Source organism: Agelaius phoeniceus, chromosome 3, assembly GCF_051311805.1.
Source record: "Agelaius phoeniceus isolate bAgePho1 chromosome 3, bAgePho1.hap1, whole genome shotgun sequence".
Lineage (NCBI taxonomy): Eukaryota > Metazoa > Chordata > Aves > Passeriformes > Icteridae > Agelaius > Agelaius phoeniceus.
In genome coordinates, this window is record NC_135267.1 from 65,279,230 (window position 1) to 65,295,646 (window position 16,417).

Below are 16,417 nucleotides of genomic sequence, written 5' to 3' on the forward strand. Positions count from 1 at the left end.
GGTCAGTTTTATTATTGAACTCAGAACATACTGTAACTTCCAGCTAAAGTAAGCTATTTTCACACAGGATTTTTGTTTTTACAAAAAAACTCCATCCCAAATAACAAAAACTGAGAAGTAACACATCTCTAAATGTCTACAGACACTTGGGAGTGTAGGACATGTAAGTAACATTTACATTCCTTCATGGACACTAGCTCTGCCCATACCATGTTAACAATGTACTTTTATAATAGATTCTGCACACAGCAGTGTGGGTTGCACAGGAGGATTAAGTGCTCCTGTACATTTTCTCTAAGCTGAACAAACAGCCCATAGCTTGCAAAAACACTACTAAAAATATCACTCACCTACAGAGGCTCAGGTAATATGCCTGCAAGTATGTTTTTCTACAACCAAAGCTCCTTTACAATTTAATTCATATTAAAATCTAATGGAATAAAGGGAGTAGAGTGACTAAGAACCCAATGGATCAAGGGGCATTATAACTATTTTACTTGGATGTGTCAGGAAGGAGATACATACAAGGAACAGTGAGGTACTTATGCTAACATGGCACACTATGGCTTATAAACTTCTCTTCAGGAAACTCCATTAGTGTTAGAGTTGCAGCCAGTAGGAAATCAGTGCAGTGCTGTTTTATGAAGAACTCAAGAAAATTTTTCTATTGCAAAAGCAAAATAAATATGAGAAGTAGTAAATGTGTAATGCTGTAATAAACAATTATCAGTCAACTTCCAGGACTGCCTTCCCATGCAAGCCCAAACCTGCCCAACTTGCAACTATTTCTTCACACTACACATAAGGTAATACCAGTCCTAATGATGGTAGATGTGTTTTAGACTGGTTCAGTTTCAGGCTACACATGGAAGGCACACTCAAGGTAGTAGGGAAAGCTTAAGTGACACAAGCAGTGGTATAATAGAGGCACTTACCTCAGCAATCTTCAACACTGAACTCCCATTCAGCTCAAAGGTGGAGGTATATGTTATACAGAGCAAGACCTTGCATCAAAAGAGAGGAAATGAAAAAAATTAAGTTTCAGCCATTATTGACTCTCCTTCCCACCCTTGTGTTCCTAGCCAAAACTCCTTCCAACTACGAGAAACAGCATCAGAAGCTTCTTAGCACCGTGTGTTATTGGGATAGAGGAGATCCTCCTGAGAAGCTGCATCTGTTGGCCCCAGAGGCACCACCCAATGGATTACTTATTGCTGTCTCCTACATATGACCACCAAAAGGAAGACAATCCAGTGATCAACTTTGGCCTTGGACCCCTATTCATATTTTAACCACAAGCTTTGCATGATTTATAATCAGTCCTTCCATTCACTTCTATCAATATAACAAAAGAGAAAGGAAAAATACAATGCAAGTTATTACTTAAGTGGCACAGACAGATAAGTATTATGTGAAAAAATCCATTAATTACTGCCTGAGGATTTCCCAGCACAGGATATTTGCACTAAGTGTATTATAGTCACTTGATAATGAGTAGCTAAAAACATCCATAAGCCCCAGTTCATGAAGGGAGGCTTTTTCTGTCCTGAATTCAGCAGGAAGAATAAGACCCTAAAAGACCAATTCAACATCTTGCTTTGAAGAGAAGGGGAGTAAGAATGTGATGTGAACCACCAGGATAAATGGGTGAGTGAGGCAATGCGGCGAGAGATGCTGTGGTGTCTGATGCCTTTTGTGTCTGAAGATTTCTTCCCTCTCTCCTGTCTTCCTTTCCAATCTCCTCTGCCCCACAGAAGAAAGAATCTCAGCTACTGTTCTCTCTCCTTCAAAGCATAAAAGCCCTCCAGTACCAGAATTTATGTTTGGCTTGTTCTGAAATAGAATAAGTTTCTTGGGATAAGTGTAGCAGCAAATATCAAATCACATTAACACTAATGTATTGGTCCCTACAGCTTCTCAGCCCTACTCAGAACTGCTGTTCTCTGCTTCACAAGGAAGTTTGGGGCATCAGATAAGTCAACATTAATGGCTGTTAACTAGAAGCAAAGTACAGAAGAATCTGTCCACAGGTGAGTGTGACATTTTCCTGAAGGAGGACATAAATAAACTGTTTAGCATTTTGGGAGTCATACTGAAAAGTTACTATACACTGAAATGCACTGCACCTTTACAAGTGTTTTTCTTAGCAGAAAACCTGTATTTCACTACAGGATGTCACACCTTACTCTAAGGTTGTTGGGTTTTCTGTTTGCTTGTTTGCATTTTTGTTTTGTAAATAAAATGCCAGTAAGGAGCTTGATCCTCTTCTTACAGACAATGATTTTACTACAAAAAGTGTTCCAAGTAAACCATTGTGTAATGGCAATTTTACAGTTTTCTGTATATGATATCTTGATTTGACTCTCAGTCCTTCATAAATAGAAGCTGAATAATGTGGATAAATACTAGGGGTAGTGACAACCGAAAAAGGCACACTACTCTTATGAATTACAATAGTCCTGCACTAGAAACACTTTTTTAGATATTTAGCATTTATCTTGGGAGCAAAGTTTCTGAGCCAAATCCCTTCTTCATGGTTTCTCTTTTCTTTGAAATGGACAAAATGGAATTTCTTAAAAGCGTTATACAGCCCACCTCAATATTACAAGGAGAGATACAAGCTACACAGCACTTGAACTTGCCAGAGAAAGCAATCTAACTACAAATAATTGAGAATGCTGTACTTTGTATTTCTTGACAGGAAGAAATACGAAGTATTTCTTTGTATTTATTTGTATATACAGGAAGAAAACTCCACAAATTTCTCTGCAATCCATAACATTTACTGGTACATGCACAAGTGCCAGTGAAAAGGAACTGTGGTACCTTTTTTCCTGTCCCCAGAGCAAATTCTATAGAACAACAGAAAGGTAAACAGTCAATTATAAAAACTCTCAATCTCATTTGGCTAATAATAACATAAGTTATAAGGACTGTTATTTCCATCTGCTGCTCAGTCCATATGTGAAAAATTTAAAGCTTTGAAGCCAAACAATTTTGTTTAGCACTAACTAGATTCTTAACTACTGGCCAGCCTCACAGTCAGCTGTGGGGCCTCACTTTCTCAGCTATTAATTACACTGAAATTTTATTGACATTTCTAATAGCTGTGAGAGCTCAGCAGCTGGCTAAAATATATATATTCAGTATACTCAAGGAAAAACTGATCTGTATCCTCCAGACACTGCTGTGTAAAACACAGGTGTAGAACACAGTTTCTAAACACACAGAGCCAAGTGTTACTTCCCACTGACAAATCTCTTCTTATCACACTAAGAAGCACGATGGACATCCATGACTAATCCTATTCAGTGGTTTGTGTGTCCTGATTTTCCCTACTTGTAAACCCTTATTTACTTCATGTGATTTTCTGCTCTCTTGTCCATCTTGGCTTTGTAGTATGTGTTACTATCTAATGTTTGCCACAGATCAAAACCTGGGTGCCAAGACACTACAATTCATGGAAGGACACGTAAGTTCAGGCGTTCTTTTAAGCCTTTGCCCTGCAAAATCTCTTTCTTCCCTCCTTTTTTTTTTTTGTGTGTGTTTATATTTTTGTTGTTGTTTTTTTTTTTTTTTAATTTCCATCTTTTATAGAGCTGAATTGTGAAAAGTCAGTGCATATATATACACACCCACAAATATATATATTCTTTTCTGTCACAAATCCCAAAAATCTGCATGTAACATGTGAATGATAGAAACATCAGAGATCAAGCTCAGTAAGGAAGTGATGATCAAAACTTTGCTATGAAGCAAAAGAGAATTTCAGCAAAAAGACTGCTAAGTTTTGACTGCTATTCTTTCTAAAAAATAATACTGGGAACCCACTAGTTAGAGAAAGGGCATACGACCTGATGCAACCAAATGACAGAAGCACAAGTAATCAGCCAGTATATTCTTGGCTTACTCCACTGCTACCACAAATCATTTGTAAGTTCTGAAACATGTCTCTGACCAATACACAAGACTGCTCTCAGCTATGATTTCCATCAGCACTGCTGCAGGACTCATTTACAGTCATGGCAATGATCCAAACACTTAACTTGCCTGTTTTCCCTTTTATGTGGAACAAACAGGAAGACAGCAGGCTTCTCTTTTAAATTACTGGATGAAAAATGGGACTAAAACCAACCAAACAAAAACAAACTTAATAATTCCAATCCACTGAAAACACTGAGTCTACAAACAGGATACCCCCACAGACTGCTTAACTACTCATGATACTAACTCAAACAATCTGTATTTAAAAAAATTAAAGAAAAGAAAGATAGAGGCTTTCTTGGGCAATAACTTGTTGTTTTTGCAACCACTGGTATGGAAAGCAAAAACAAAACTACAAAGCAGTTACTAATAACTAGAAAGCAATTCCAGTAAAAAACAAAATTGAAAACCAGCTTTTACTGATTGGTATGGACTCTAAACCACATTTTGTTTCTTTTTTTTCTTTTTTGAAGAAGGAACTTATATGACTGTAGAGACAGTTTCAAAGTCACACAGCTTCCAGGATTTTTTAACTGGCTTGCATTATCTTGCAAATGCCCAATGAGATCACATTTCCATAAATGGTTTATCCATAATGAAAGTATTTATTTTAATTACTGTTGAAGCTCTGACCATCATGGAACAAGAAATATAATTCCTACACCCTGGAGTCCCAGGATACAGTCCCAAATGTAGTATTAGAGTATGCACATGGTAGTTTCCACAATAAGTAGAAACAAAACCAAAAACTCGGCCTCTGATATGTCAGTTGAAAGAAAATGTACAGGAAACAAAATGAAGTGCAATGTAATTAAACTGACATCACAATGTTTATCCATCCTGTGCTATGTGCTCTAGGATTACCCTGCTTGAGCAGAGAGATTGGACCAGATAACCACTGCGGTCCCTTACAACCTTGCCTGTTCTGTGTTTCTGTGTGATTCCATACTTTAATGGTTGGATGGGGATTTGAACAACCTGGTCTAGTGGAAGGTGCCCCTGTCCATGGCAGGAGCATTAGAACTAGCTGAACTTTAGGGTTCCCTTCAACCCAAACCATTCTGTGACCTCTTGAAGAGGAAAAAAGTGGGAATGTTTTTAGATTGTAAGGCTGCCTATCGTTGCTAGCCAAGTTCCTTAAGTGCTTAGTACATATCTGTAGTACAAAGCAATTCTCACATTGAAGAGCTTATTTCATGTGGAGGCACATGAAATAAGCACAGTGTATAGGAAAGCAAGCAGTACCCCCAAGAAAGACAGAAAAGGTTCAAAACTTTACAATTTAAAAAGAAAACAATTTTGCAACCACCTCTAATCCCTTTGTGGGATTTGTAAAAGAAGCCTTTTCTGACTTACTTCATTTGCAGGCTAGTAAACTTGGATGCAACGTGTGTCAGGTGATTCTCACATCCTGCCCCTCAGAGGAAAACCCTGATAGGAAGGACAGCCCTTTACCTCATTCAGTAGTTTGACATTTAAAGTCATCCAGTATTTCTGCAAAATAGTTTGGACAGAAGGTGTCTCCCTATTTGTCAGAATAACTGGTAACCTGCTCATGTTGCACTCTTTGGCCTTGAAGGAAAACAAGGGCAAGAGAAACAAAGCACATTAATGAAGTCATTTACACTAAGTCACCATGTGTCACTGTACCAAACAGCAGATTTTAATTATGGAGAGAGAGGACATAATGCTATGAATTAGTAAACCCATAAATGCTGCTCAGCATTATGAATGCACCAGGGCTTCAGATATAAGGACTATATCTGGTACAGGAGAACCTCACACATCATCAGCACTGGCATGCTGAGTGCTCAGAGAAGAAAATGCCCATTTAGTTCACTGGAATAAAACAGAACTGCTGCTGAACACTATTTATGGTGGCATGAAACCAAGTGAAACTTCTGCTTATGTAGTACAGTTGTAGAAAGGAAAGAAATTATTCAAAGTTTGAAAAATACTTAACAGTGTTTGTCAACATTCTGACAGGGGGTTTTATCTTTGGAATTTTAACAATTAAAGGCAGGGAAAAATAAAGAAAAAGGCTGAACAGCAGTACTAGGATGACATTTCCTCCTCTACAGATTACAGCCTATTCAGGTATACTGCATTACTTTACAAATTATACTATGCAAATCTGAGTAAAACAAAAGTGAAAAAGGAGAAATACCAAACTGGAAAACACCAACAAATAGTTTAAAGAGTTCTCAAATAAAAATGAAGTTTCATGCACCAATTACTAAAATGATTCAAAAGGATGTCAACACACGGATTTAAGCAGAGCTAGAGCTGCCAAGGAAAAAAAGAACTGGTGTCTCCCCTGGGTGGAAAATTCTGACATTTTGTCTTGACAACAAGAGAATTTTTTGGGCAGGGGGGAGGGAAGATAACTCCCTTGCTCTCAGATAATGCAAAGCTGTAACAGGGAAGCGTTCTGTATGGCAATGTATTTTACAACAGCTGATTTAAAATTACTGTTTCAAGTCACTAGATTAATTGGCAAGAAGTTAGCCTCAACACAACCTAGGAAGTGGTGTCCCACAGGTCGCCTGGCCTGCCAGAGGATTTTACCCTATCCCAGACCATATCCTCACCTGCATCCAGGAAAATGCTATTAAAAAGCCAGATAAGCTGGTTTTGTGGTTGCATCACCAACTGCCATGTCACATACAGTTTCTCTCTTTTTCCTCTCTTACAAGAGACGTGAGGAGCTCCAGGGTACAGGACACAAGGAGCTGGCTGGCAGTGTCAGAACAGCTTATTGGGACACAAGTTCTCCTCTCAGCTGCCCCAGGGCCAGATGGTGCTAACAGCTATGGTAGCAGCGGCCCTAATCATGGGAGGCTGATAAGCAAGAAGGAGTAGACTGGGTGCATCTGTGCACAGCTATGGCACACCTGCAGTACAGGTACAATTGCGTGCAAAAGCGATGGCAAGTGACCCTTTCATGCCACTGTTGTGTGGCCACTTTGGCTGGCAGAACTTGCCACTGTCACCACCAGTAAGCATTAATGTCTGGCAGCTGGCAAAAGACTAAAAGGCCATGTGTCAAAGTTAAAGCGTTTCTATATTTGGGGTTCTGATCATATAATGCCTTTGCAATTCATCTTCGTAATGGTTAAGTGAACTCCAGGTTCTTGGTATGTGTGTCAGACTAAAAAAAGTCTATAAGAACTTGTACTTCCACACTTGATAGGTGTGAAATTACACTTTACAGAACTAGGGACTCGCTGCTTTTTGGTTGATGCCAATGATTTTGATTATGCCACACCAAATGTGACAGTTCCAATGTGACAGAATGAGCATGTTCTCTATCTGAAAACACCTTCATAATCCCACAACTCTGAGACAGTTAAAATTTTTGCACTAGAATTTCTTCAGGAAAGAAACTAAGCCTACTTTTCTATCCTGCAAAACTTTTAAGCTGACCAACACTCTGCTTAGATTTTTGAAATTACACATATGATGAAACCCATAGAGATTGTTCAGGGATTGAATTCAAGCACAGAATGGTGATGAGGAAAAGCCATGGATCCTGGAAAGAGTTTTCATTATAGAGATACTGCATTCACTACTGACTGGTTTAGGCAGTTATCCTCCAGCATCCATTTGGCCACATTCAGGCCATTACCATTATCATGCCTTTGGATTCCTTAAGGAGAAAGCTCTGCTATTTAATTCAAGCCTGGGTTTGGCTACAATGACCAGGCACCTAAGAACCAGGGGAATTCTTTAATCACAGTACTAGGCATTTACCATAGTTCTAATTAACTCAGGAAAGGATGAGCTTATCTTGAAGCCCACAAGGTAGGTAATTCAATCCATTGGAATTAACCTGGTTACTTATAACTAAGCACATGAATAAAATGACTTTCAAAAATAACCAGAAAGAAGTAAAATGAGACAAGCAAACCCAAGAGGGTCTGGATTTGTAGTTGGCCTACATTACAAAAATTTAACTTATGAAAAGGCTAAGCACTAAGAACTCTATGTAGCATCTCTCAGCAGGACTGATCTTAAAAAAAAATCTTATTTGCATGATGCTGTGAAAGTCTTTACAGAATCCCCTCTTTAACAGAGCAGATGCTAACACACCTCCATTTGATTTTACAGTTCAAGACAAAGCAGAACAGTTGTAAATTATATTCAACTAAGTATAACCACATTGTATGTGGAAAAATATGTTTCATAAACATTAATCTTAAAATAATGAGAAGATATGTATCTGTGAGAGCTTATGAGTTATCATCTCATTTATTAATACTCAAGAAAATTGTTTAGAATATAATCATGCACAGAGACTGGGATTGTACAGTTGTGTTGTGTCAACGTTTTTGATCAAACTCTTTGGAGCCATTTTTCAAATACATGAATTGTTCTCTGTCTTGGAGGGCCAAAGACTTGCTCAAGCAGCAACAAAGTTCCTGACAAGTTTTCTGAAATAATTAACGGTAAGTTTTGCTTGGTTGGTGAAGCACAGTCCCCTTTCATTCAATATTTGCACCACATCGGGACTACCTCCCTGAACCTGTAACAACATGGTTGTACAGACCCTAAAACAGGTCAACTATAACTGCTATGAAAACTAAGGCAAAAAAAAAAAGGTCACTAAACTTTCTCAGACTCCTTGTAGACTTTCAATAGTGACCTTCTCAAGTGACTAATTTGACAGCGTAACAGGAGCCCTATCAATCTAATTAGTTATTACAGAATATAAATTAATAAAAACTAGGAGATGAGTCTTAGCACAAAGAATCACTTTGCACCTTTAAAGCATTATGGTAGCAATCTCAGAAAGAAGAGCTGCTAATACTCAACCTAAAGACAGTTTGTCCTTACACAAACTAAGTTTTACCACAGAACTCTAAGTCAGATTTCAGTTCCAAATATATCCAAAGTGAAAACTGAAATCACAAAGAGAGCTGTCTACTATTATTACTGGAGAGCTCCCAAATGCTGTATTAATGGATCAGTGAAAAGACAAAGAGAAAAGATTGCCTTGACACAGCAGATTTAGCAAGGGTTCATTAAACCCCATTCACAGATAAAACAGACTTCTGGCTGACTCCTCACTGAAAGCCTACAGAAGAAAAATCCTAAAGAATTTGCCCATCTGCAAGAAATACACCTAATCCAGAAACAAATGCAAGTTGGAGTCACTGGGAATAAACTAATCTTTCCTAAATGAAACTGCTGTTCGCCATGTACAATAGGTAAATGATGGGAACTAGAAAAGTCTTCCCTCTAGAGCCACTTTGGAAGATTATTTTTTTGTTTCAAAGCAATCCTCAAGTCTATTAAAAAACCACCACAAGTAAGGTTGCTGCAACTCAACCGTGGGAAGTCTTCTGAGATATAATAAGGAGCAAAGCTTGGAATCTTCACTGACAGAAACAGAGTATATATTCATAACATGCCCAGCATATAACCATTAATTAGAACAGTGAAATAAAGAACAAGTATTTGGAAAAACATCAAATCCAAAAACTGAGTTTCTTTCACAAGAGGTCATTATTCTTTTTCTTGCTTGAAAATTTCTGTCCTGCAAGCTCTAAATTTCCCAGGAAATGTGGACATAGACTGGACTGAAATGCATTGAATTATGTGACAAGGCTGTCTCTGTGACTGAAGAAAACAAAAGGATGCAGTAGATAGGGAAATCTTACACATACCTTTGTCCTAAGAGCAACTTTCTTAGTTCAGTACCCATTATATTACAGTGTATCTGGTTTATCTGGAGAATTTGTTTCTGTGTATCTGGTTTGTCTGAAGAACTTGTTTCTATGTGAGGATTCATCTTGTAATTTGCAATTCTTCATTAAACATTTTTGTTGTTATCTGAGAATAATGTTATCACAGTCAGATAGAAGTACTGCATTATTAAAAAGGTGGTCAACTCATAAATGAAAGTGACTATAACATGCATGAGAATAAAGGAAAAAGGAAAAAAAAGAAAAATATCCAAGTGTCTCTCCTGTTTAGGATTCCTTCCATACTTCCCACTTCCTCAATATTTGGTTTCAGCTGTCTGGGTGCCACAGTTACACTCAAAGCCTAATTGCAGTCTTTCCTGGAGAGATAGCTTTTTAGAGTCAGGGCTAGTGATGAAAAATTACCAAAAACTCAAAGAGAGAAAGTCAAAATCACAGAATTGCTGAGGTTTGAAGTGACTGCAATCCAGAGGTTCAGCTATAGATTAGATTCCCAGTTTCCTTTTCCACTGCTGATCTGACAATATTTGATGGTGCTTTTGTCAATACTTCATGTATTTCTCCAAGCAAAGGTCTAACTGCTTGGAGAGGAGGTTTTAAAAATATCTGAAGCCAGAATTTAAAAGCATCGAGCCGGGGAGGGGGAAATCAGGATCCCCTGACTTCACAACTAAACTCAAAAGCAAGTGTTAATCTTCAGTCCAGAACATGTCCCCTTTCTGCTGCAGACTATCTACAGCTTGTTAGTCTAGTGCTTAACGTCAACAAAATGTCCACACCCCTCAATGTGAGAGACACCCTTGCATTTCACTCAATTATAACATGGCAACATGTCACACAACAAAATTTTTCCCACTTCTGAGCCAGCCCCACTGTGTGATCATGTTCATCCAAGGAAAGTGCTAAATTACTGTCCTCCTGATTTTTTCTATGCATCTGCAGCTGTAGAAATAGAGCAGTGAGTCACTTTGGTATCTCACTGATAAAGCATTGCTTTTGATTAGCAATCAATATATCTCTTCCTTCCTACATGAGTATTCTAAAGAAAATATAAAAGTATATTTAATTATTCAGTTTGAAACTGAAGTTATTGATGTATAACAAAATCATCAGCAAGGTACTGTATGATTGTGTGGTTTTTCCTTTCCACTGACACAGCTAATTGAGCATAGTAAAACACAAACTGGTAACATACATATTAGAAGGCTTTTCAGTCTTATGGCAACAAAGATGACAAGAGCAAAGGTGAATACTAAAGTGGCCTTGTGTCAGACACACTATTCTCTCTAGTCAGACTTCCTGAATTATCTCAGTATCTATTAATACAAATTAAAGCACCTAAATAACCTCACTTTAGTCCCTAGTGTGAAAATACTAATAAATCTCTACCATAAAATGTATCAGAAATACAGAGAATACACAGAGTGGGTAGTAATTGAGATATTCCAAAGAAATATTTGGCTTAGCAGTTAAACAACATACAAGTCTGAATGCAAAATTTATATACCCAGACAGCTTGCTTTGATATGTGGGAAATCAAAGCCAGTTAATACACCTGTGTTTGTTATTCATGCCCATTCATGTCAAAGAGAAACCACAGCCTTTCCTCCTTCCTCACTGAAAAGATCACTGCCTTTTTTGGGCATAAAAGTGCTCCTGGCATAAGAATTACCCAGTTATTAGCAATTATAAGGGTGTTCTGCAAGAAAAATCAGCAAGGACTTCAGAGTATCACTTCTATTCTGGCATTCAAGGGAGGAATTTCCTCATATAATGACTACATGAAAAACCTTTCTAAAGAGAAAGGCACAATCCCCAAGAGGTATTCAGAAGAAGCAGAGTGTCAAGCCAAGTTTATGCAAAGGTAAGAAGTACCTCACCTAGCACAGAGGGGAGAGATAATGTGGGAGGGGAAAGCTTTAAGTTCATCTTGACAGTTGCATTTGGGCAGTTCAAATCTTCCCTGGCTGCCCAGGACACACTCCTGCACAGTCCCCAGCCCTGGCCTTTAAGTCTGAATACTATCAGAGTGCTGGTTTTTTGATCCTCCAATATGGCAATCAGCAGAGCATTCCATGTCACTCACCCTTAAGAATCAGAAGGATTTGGTACCTAGCCATAAGGTAGTCAATGTCCTTCCATCTTTAAAACAGAGGCCCCAACTTTGCTTTTTTCAGTTCCAGAAGAGAGCCAGCTAGCACTTTTCTCCATTTATTTACAGCAACCATTAGAGCTACTCATACCACTATTCCTGTCTAAGGATGGCCCTTCACAATACTGCACATGCTCCAAAAGTGTGTGAGGCAAGACAACTAACTGCCCTTGCACCTCTTTCCTTTCACTGCCAATTCCAACATGCAGTCATCTGAATGTAAAAAGCATCTTTACAGAGTGCCTTCCTCAGCTAACCAGATCCCTTCACACTTCCATCTGTAATACAGGTGGATCATAACAGATCATTAATATAAATATCCAAGACTTTTTTTTTGATAGTATGGGAAGTGTAAATTTCTGGCATATTCTTACTGGGAACAGCAGGAGATATTTTGGATAGAATATTGAAAAAAATCCCCAAATGCATTTAAGTGATTTAGTAGCTTACACACCAGCAACTTACAGTGAATTCTGTACTCCTGCATGTCTACTTTCACACTGATTTTGCACGACTAAAAGCTTTTGTGTAATCTTTGATGGTTGCACTCTTAATACCTGTGAGACTGGTGCAACTGTGCAGTGAGTCACAAAGAACCAGGCCGGCACCACGGCTGACACAGTTTCACACTCAGGAGTGTGAAAACCTGCTCACACTCAGGAGTGTCTAATGTCTATCTGCACTAGATAAAGACATATTTTATCTTCTCCGAATGAATAACACAGTCTAATGTAGAATCATAAGCTGTCTTGAGGACACATTTTAGCAGATCCAAGGACATAAACACATTGCTGAGACCAGCTGCTAGAAATCTCCCTCCTTCCTCTCTAAAGGCTTCAGCCATTCATCAGGCCCGGGTTAGCTAATAACATTTTCAAGTGTTGCAATGACATCTGTAACCTTCAGGTTACAATCTGTAGAGATGTCTGCTTGATTTGACTGTCAGGCAAGGCTCAGATCTAATGAGTCTGTGTTTTAACTGTCCTGATTACAATATGTTCTGGCCCTCATGTCTCTTGAAATATTTAAATCAAAATAGAATTTTGCTTTGTTCTCAAAATGGGAAGTTGAAGTTGTAGCCTGATTTTTACCAATATATACATTTTGCTAAGGATTTGCACATCAAAATTTCACTCAGTGAAATTAAGACAATGTTCTCTTTTCTCTTTTGCACTTAAACTGGAACTGAACATGGTTTTCTAATTTAAAAAAAGCATACATAAATACAATGTCTTGGCTTGGGTTTTCTGCGGTTTGATGTTTTGAAATTATATTTGCTTCTCACATGTCAAGAGAACTTGAGAAGATATTTACTCAGAACTGTAGAAAAATACAGTGTTCACATTCTTCTTAGTGTGGGGGCTTTGCCTTGCAGATGTACATTCAGGGTTTCAAAGAAACTGTGCATGCACATTCTGAATCTGTAACATTCAAGAATGTAAAAAAAGTAACTTGTAAAAAATTATTGCATTCCAAGAGGAGCCTGTTGGTTCAGTACAGCAAGTACTTAACTCTTCCCCTTTCCCTCTGTAGAGACAAAAGGGGCAGGAAGGAGGCGTGCTGGGTTAGGAAGGCAGAGTAGGGTGTCATCAGTTAAGCAGAAGCCTGCTGCCATAAAACAGGTAACAGTCCACACAAATACTACTCCTTTTTTTTGTTGCTAGGTTCACCTCTCTGAGAGTTCTGACACAGTGTGCATATTCCACCTCCAGTGTAAAGAGTACAGATGGTAGAGAGCAGTTTCTAAGTGGATAACATACATTCATTAGACCCAAGATGTTACATGGAAGAAACAAAATAACTAATCTATGCACTTAGAAATAAAGGATGGTCAAGGAATAGACCCAAATATATCAATCAGCACTAGGTATAATGAATATGCATAAAGGGGCACCAGGTCTGTTCCAAAATGGTTTCACCAATGATCAGCTATAGCACAACAAACCCTGCAGCGCAAAGTTTACACCCAAACACCTGAAAACTGTCCACCATCATCTTGCTTGTACAAATTATACAGGTATTGCCAATACTGATATAGAAAAATGACTTTTAAGTCATACAACCAACATGATCACAAGGCAAGGCATTTTGGTATCGCCTCCCTGCCAAAACAGAACCTCCTGGCAGCTCAGTTCCTAACATGCTCACAGGAGAATGCTAGAGTATTCATAGAAATTGAAGTTCTGACAGAGTATACAAAACACTAATTTCCCTTACGCACTGGTCCAGGGACATTTTGATGCCTAAACAGATCATGCAAGCTCTGTCGTTAGCACTTTGCAAAGAGAAAATACAGCTAACAAATTACACAGCACCTGTGCACACACAATACAAAATTACAAGTGTGCACAGCCCATCCTACAACAACTAAAGCTCAATAACAAACTTCCAGATCTGTAAGTCCTTTGCCTGTGCTCTTCCATGGAGGAAATTGATTGTGCTGCTGAAGTTTGTTAAAACTGGAACCACCAGTATTCTGAATGTTAATGAAAACTATTTCCTATCTAATCCAGGGAAACACAAAATAGAAATTAAAACAACTGACATCTGCCAGTAGGAAAAGGGAATCAAATACTGTCCTAAAATGAAGATTTTCAAGGCAGCAGCTAATTTGTTTGCTAACCCCAGCATTCAGTCACACAGCCTCCGCTGCAAGCACTGATGTGTGTGAAACACTAACCTTCATCACTTCAACCTGCAGGTCTTCATTGAGCGATGGAGTCACTTTGACAGCATTCAGCATCTGATTAAGCAACTGTTTCTCATCTGAGTCTGTTTCCACGGATACAAACCTCTCATCAGACAGCAGCTTCTGCAGAGAGAAAATGGCAATGTACATGTTGAGACAAAACTGCCTCTGCAAAGTACTGCACCTAAACCTACTAGGGCTTGGTACTAGGGTGGTTAGGCTTTCTGTCTAAAATTTTCAAATTAATCCAATAATATAAAATACAAGAAAAACAGCAAAACTGGGAGATCTGTGTCATGTCAGTTGCCATTGCAGTATCATCTTTGCCCATCCCACATCCCCAGTGACTAGAATAAAGCAGACATCAGTAACTGATATCACTTCAGCTAATGTCCTTTGCAAAATCTCTCAGTATTTTAGAAGCTGGGAGAGACTGCAACCTTTTCAGCCCCCCAGATCATCAAAACAACAAATTTTTAAAAAACCCACTCAGGCTAGCATCCTGGCATTGAACTAGTGCTATCAGATCTCCTGCCCAACAGGAGACAGTCACCTACTGTCCCAATTACTCCAATAGAGCACAAGTGCTGTGGAAGTGGCAGTTTTGATCCCTGGCAAAATGTGTTTTGTGTCATACAGAAGTTGACCATTAATGAATACAATCAAGTCCTCAGACAAAAAGCACAGTTAACAAGTGACTAACACAAACACACACAGAAACCAACCCAAGCTGACATGATACCAAAATTCCTTGTCCTGACATTGGGTTGGTTGAACTGAATTCAATACAGACTGACTGAACCTCAGACTGAGTATTTTAGACTGATCAGATTTACTCTGCCCAATATCTCAGGAACATCTCCCGACATTGTCAGTGACACTATTTCCTTGGAGCTCTACTAGAAACGCACCCAAGTTTTGCTATTGCTGAGCAGAGCTCACACAGACTGGTTCTCCAGACTGGTTCCCCAGCAAGTAGGCTGGGGGTGCAGAGAGTTTGGCAGGGGACACAGCTGGGATGGCTGACCCCAACATGACCACTGGGATATCCCAAACCATATGACACTGTGCTCAGCAACAACAGCTGGTTAAAGAAAGAGGAAGTGGATGGAACACAGATATTCACAGTTAAGGTATCTGTCTTCCAATATAACAGTTAGCCATGATGAAGCCCTGCTTTGCTAGAGATGGCCAAACACTTGCTGCTCCATGGGAAGTGGTGAACAAATTCCACATATTCCTTTATTTGCACATGCAGCTTTGCTTCCACTATTAAACTTTGTCTTAGCCCACAATTTTCCTCACTTTTACCCTTTTGATTCTCTCTCCCATACCTCTGAGAGGGAAGGAGTGAGTGGGTAAAGCTGAACTGCCAGCCAGGGTTTTAAACTCAGAATGCTTTAAAGCATTTCCCACATACCAGAATATCAAGTGTTTTAGCTCTGTACAGCCTGATGAGATTTAACTAAATCTGCAATGACAATAATGGGGTTTTCTATATAAAGAAGAATGTTTAGTTCAGGATGGGAGATATGGAGCTGTTGGAGTCAGTGCTAAGATGACAAAGAAACTGGAGCATCTCTCTTATGAGGAAAGGCTGAGAGCTGGGACTGCTCAGACTGGAGAGAGAAGGCTCAGGGAGGATCTCACCACCACATATAAATATCTGAAGAGTGCAAAAAGGACAGGAACTTTTCAGTGGTGCCCACTGACAAGACAAGAAGCTCTGGGCACAAACTGAAACACAGAAGGTTTCCTCTGAACACCAGGAAAAAATTTACAGTAAGGGTGATCAAACACAGGCTGTCCAGAGAGGTTGTGGTGTCTCCAGCCCTGGAGGCACCTCTTTTCCAGTCTAAACAGTGCCAGCTCTCAGCCCTCCCT

At 39.0% G+C, this 16,417-nt stretch overlaps 1 protein-coding gene across 2 annotated transcripts in view; it reads right to left on the reverse strand.

Annotated features, from left to right (window-relative positions):
• Positions 1 to 16,417, reverse strand: part of ARFGEF3 (ARFGEF family member 3) — a 95,519-nt gene that overhangs the window by 64,476 nt on the left and 14,626 nt on the right. For both annotated transcript variants that reach the window (XM_054629963.2, XM_077175482.1), the window contains exons 4-5: positions 14,525 to 14,656; positions 936 to 1,004 (exon numbers count right to left, since the gene is read on the reverse strand). In XM_054629963.2, the coding sequence (XP_054485938.1) occupies positions 936 to 1,004; positions 14,525 to 14,656 (201 nt within the window). The remainder of the gene's footprint in view (positions 1 to 935; positions 1,005 to 14,524; positions 14,657 to 16,417) is intronic.